The 2,065-nt window shown below is 44.8% G+C and overlaps 1 protein-coding gene across 1 annotated transcript in view; it reads left to right on the top strand.

The window, feature by feature from the left end:
• The first annotated feature begins 1,697 nt into the window (after positions 1-1,697).
• The window catches only part of HSPH1 (heat shock 105kDa/110kDa protein 1), a 26,521-nt gene continuing 26,153 nt past the window's right edge, over positions 1,698-2,065 (top strand). Inside the window, exons 1-2 of the mRNA XM_014548534.1 lie at positions 1,698-1,712; positions 1,810-1,946. Coding sequence (XP_014404020.1) covers positions 1,698-1,712; positions 1,810-1,946 — 152 coding nt within the window. The remainder of the gene's footprint in view (positions 1,713-1,809; positions 1,947-2,065) is intronic.

Below are 2,065 nucleotides of genomic sequence, written 5' to 3'. Positions count from 1 at the left end.
TATGGAAAACAGTGTAGAGTTTCCTCAAAAAATTAAATATGGAATTGCCATTTGACACAGCAATCCCACCGGGAATATATTCTAAGAATCCTGGAACACCAATCAGAAAGAATATATGCATCCCTATGTTCATAGCAGTGTTATTTACAGTAGCTAAGATCTGGAAACAGTCAAGTGACCATCAGTAGATGAGTGGATAAAAAAGTTGTGGTACATTTACACAATTGAATATTATGCAACAATAAAGGATTTCTTACCCTTTGCGACAGCATGGATGGACCTAGAAATTATTATGGTAAGGGAAATAAGCCAGTCAGAGAAAGACAAATATCACATGACCTCACTTACATGTGGAATCTAATGAACAAAATAAACTGATGAACCAATTAGGACAGAGACATGGGTGCATGAACAGACTGACAGATCTCAGAGGGTGGGGGTGGGTGGGGGTGTGTGACGAGATTAACCAAAGAACGAATATGCATATATGCATAGCCATGGACATGGACAATATCATGGTGAAGGCCTGGGGTGGGACAAGGGCCAGGTGGAGGGGGACGATGGGAGAGGAGAAATTGTGGACACCTGTAATACTATCAATAATAAAAATAAATTTTTAACAAAGGATACCATCACCTTTGATAGCTACTATTATTGCTCCCATTTTAGAGGTGAGTTAAATGAAGTACCTGATTAAGCAAGTTGTCTTATGTGCCAGGTCATCCATAAAAAACAAGCAAACAAAAAACACTTCGAATTTACTTTATATGTAACATAAACCCGGGTTTCTAGTCTTGTCTCTGATTTAACCTAAGGATTGCCATCCTCAGCAGGAGTTAGATTTTTGTGACTTTAGGTAACAGCTCCTAACTTACCTAGTTAAGTGCGTTTGAACTGTGCTTGTACTTCTATGAGCCTGAGGGAAAGCAAGAAGTTATCAGGCAAACTTAGACGTGGAAGGGTATAAAAGACTTGAAATGGTAGCAGAGCTCCAACATTTTTTTTCTTTTCTTTTCATGCTCGAGTCTTTACTGAAAAGTTAACAGGAACATTGTTTTTCAGGGTGAGACAAAAAAAGTGTTTCAGATCAAACAAATAAAACGTTATGTAATGAACTATGGCTAGGAGTGGCAGGACAGAACAAAGTCTGCGCAAGTCAAATATAAGTAGCAAGTGATACCTCAGAATTGTAAATCAAGTTATATCCAAAAATGCTTTCGTTACGAAACAAAAAGAAACACCCAGATATTCCACAAAAGAATAACTTGCCGGCTGATGAATACAAGAACATTTAACAGAAACCCTGTGCTTATTATTCTCGGTTTAAACGGAAATTCCTTGTCCATAATCCCCAATTGTGGGGTAACCTAGACAATATCAGCCATGAATACAAAACAAACCAGCACACAACACAGCACTGCCAAAGCTTCAGAACGTGCGTAAAAACGTTGCTGAAAAGCCAGCTCTCGCGAGAGTTCTACAAAACAAAGACAGGTCCCACCACGCACCGCGGCTGAGACTACAGGTCCCAGCATGCAAGGCGCACACGGACAGCCAGCCAGACTACATTTCCCTATATGCTCTCCTGACAACGGGTCGCCCCCTCAGCTTGGGGGTTTTCTCCGTCTTCTCACTCCTCTCAGTCTCTCGTTAGAGTCCAGGGGTCGGACAGCGTTACCCACGAGTAAACTACGAAGATGACGATTTTTCGAGTCCTTGTTCATTGTCCGCTGGATTAACAGCCAAGAGCCTGGGGCCCGGAGGGAGGGGGGAGGCGCGGGCGGGTGGCCCTGCCGGCTGAGCCAATAGCTCCGGAGCGGCTCTCCTGCGCCATGGCAACGGCGGTCATCCCTGCAGGGACCAGGGCCCCATTGGGTGGAATCTTTCGAGAAGGCTCGAGAAGAAGGAAGCGGAAGTGGCACGTGGAGGGGCCGGTGGAGGCGCCGGTGAGTAAATGCCGCAGATTCTGGAAACTTCTGATCAGTGCGATACATAAAGCTGAGGAGCTGAGACCTCCCCTTTTGGGTCGGTACTGGGGCGCGCAGCGGAGAGCCAGCAGCTGCGG

This window comes from Myotis brandtii, unplaced genomic scaffold (assembly GCF_000412655.1).
Source record: "Myotis brandtii unplaced genomic scaffold, ASM41265v1 scaffold513, whole genome shotgun sequence".
NCBI classification, from domain to species: domain Eukaryota; kingdom Metazoa; phylum Chordata; class Mammalia; order Chiroptera; family Vespertilionidae; genus Myotis; species Myotis brandtii.
This window is presented reverse-complemented; position numbering and strand designations above follow the sequence as displayed.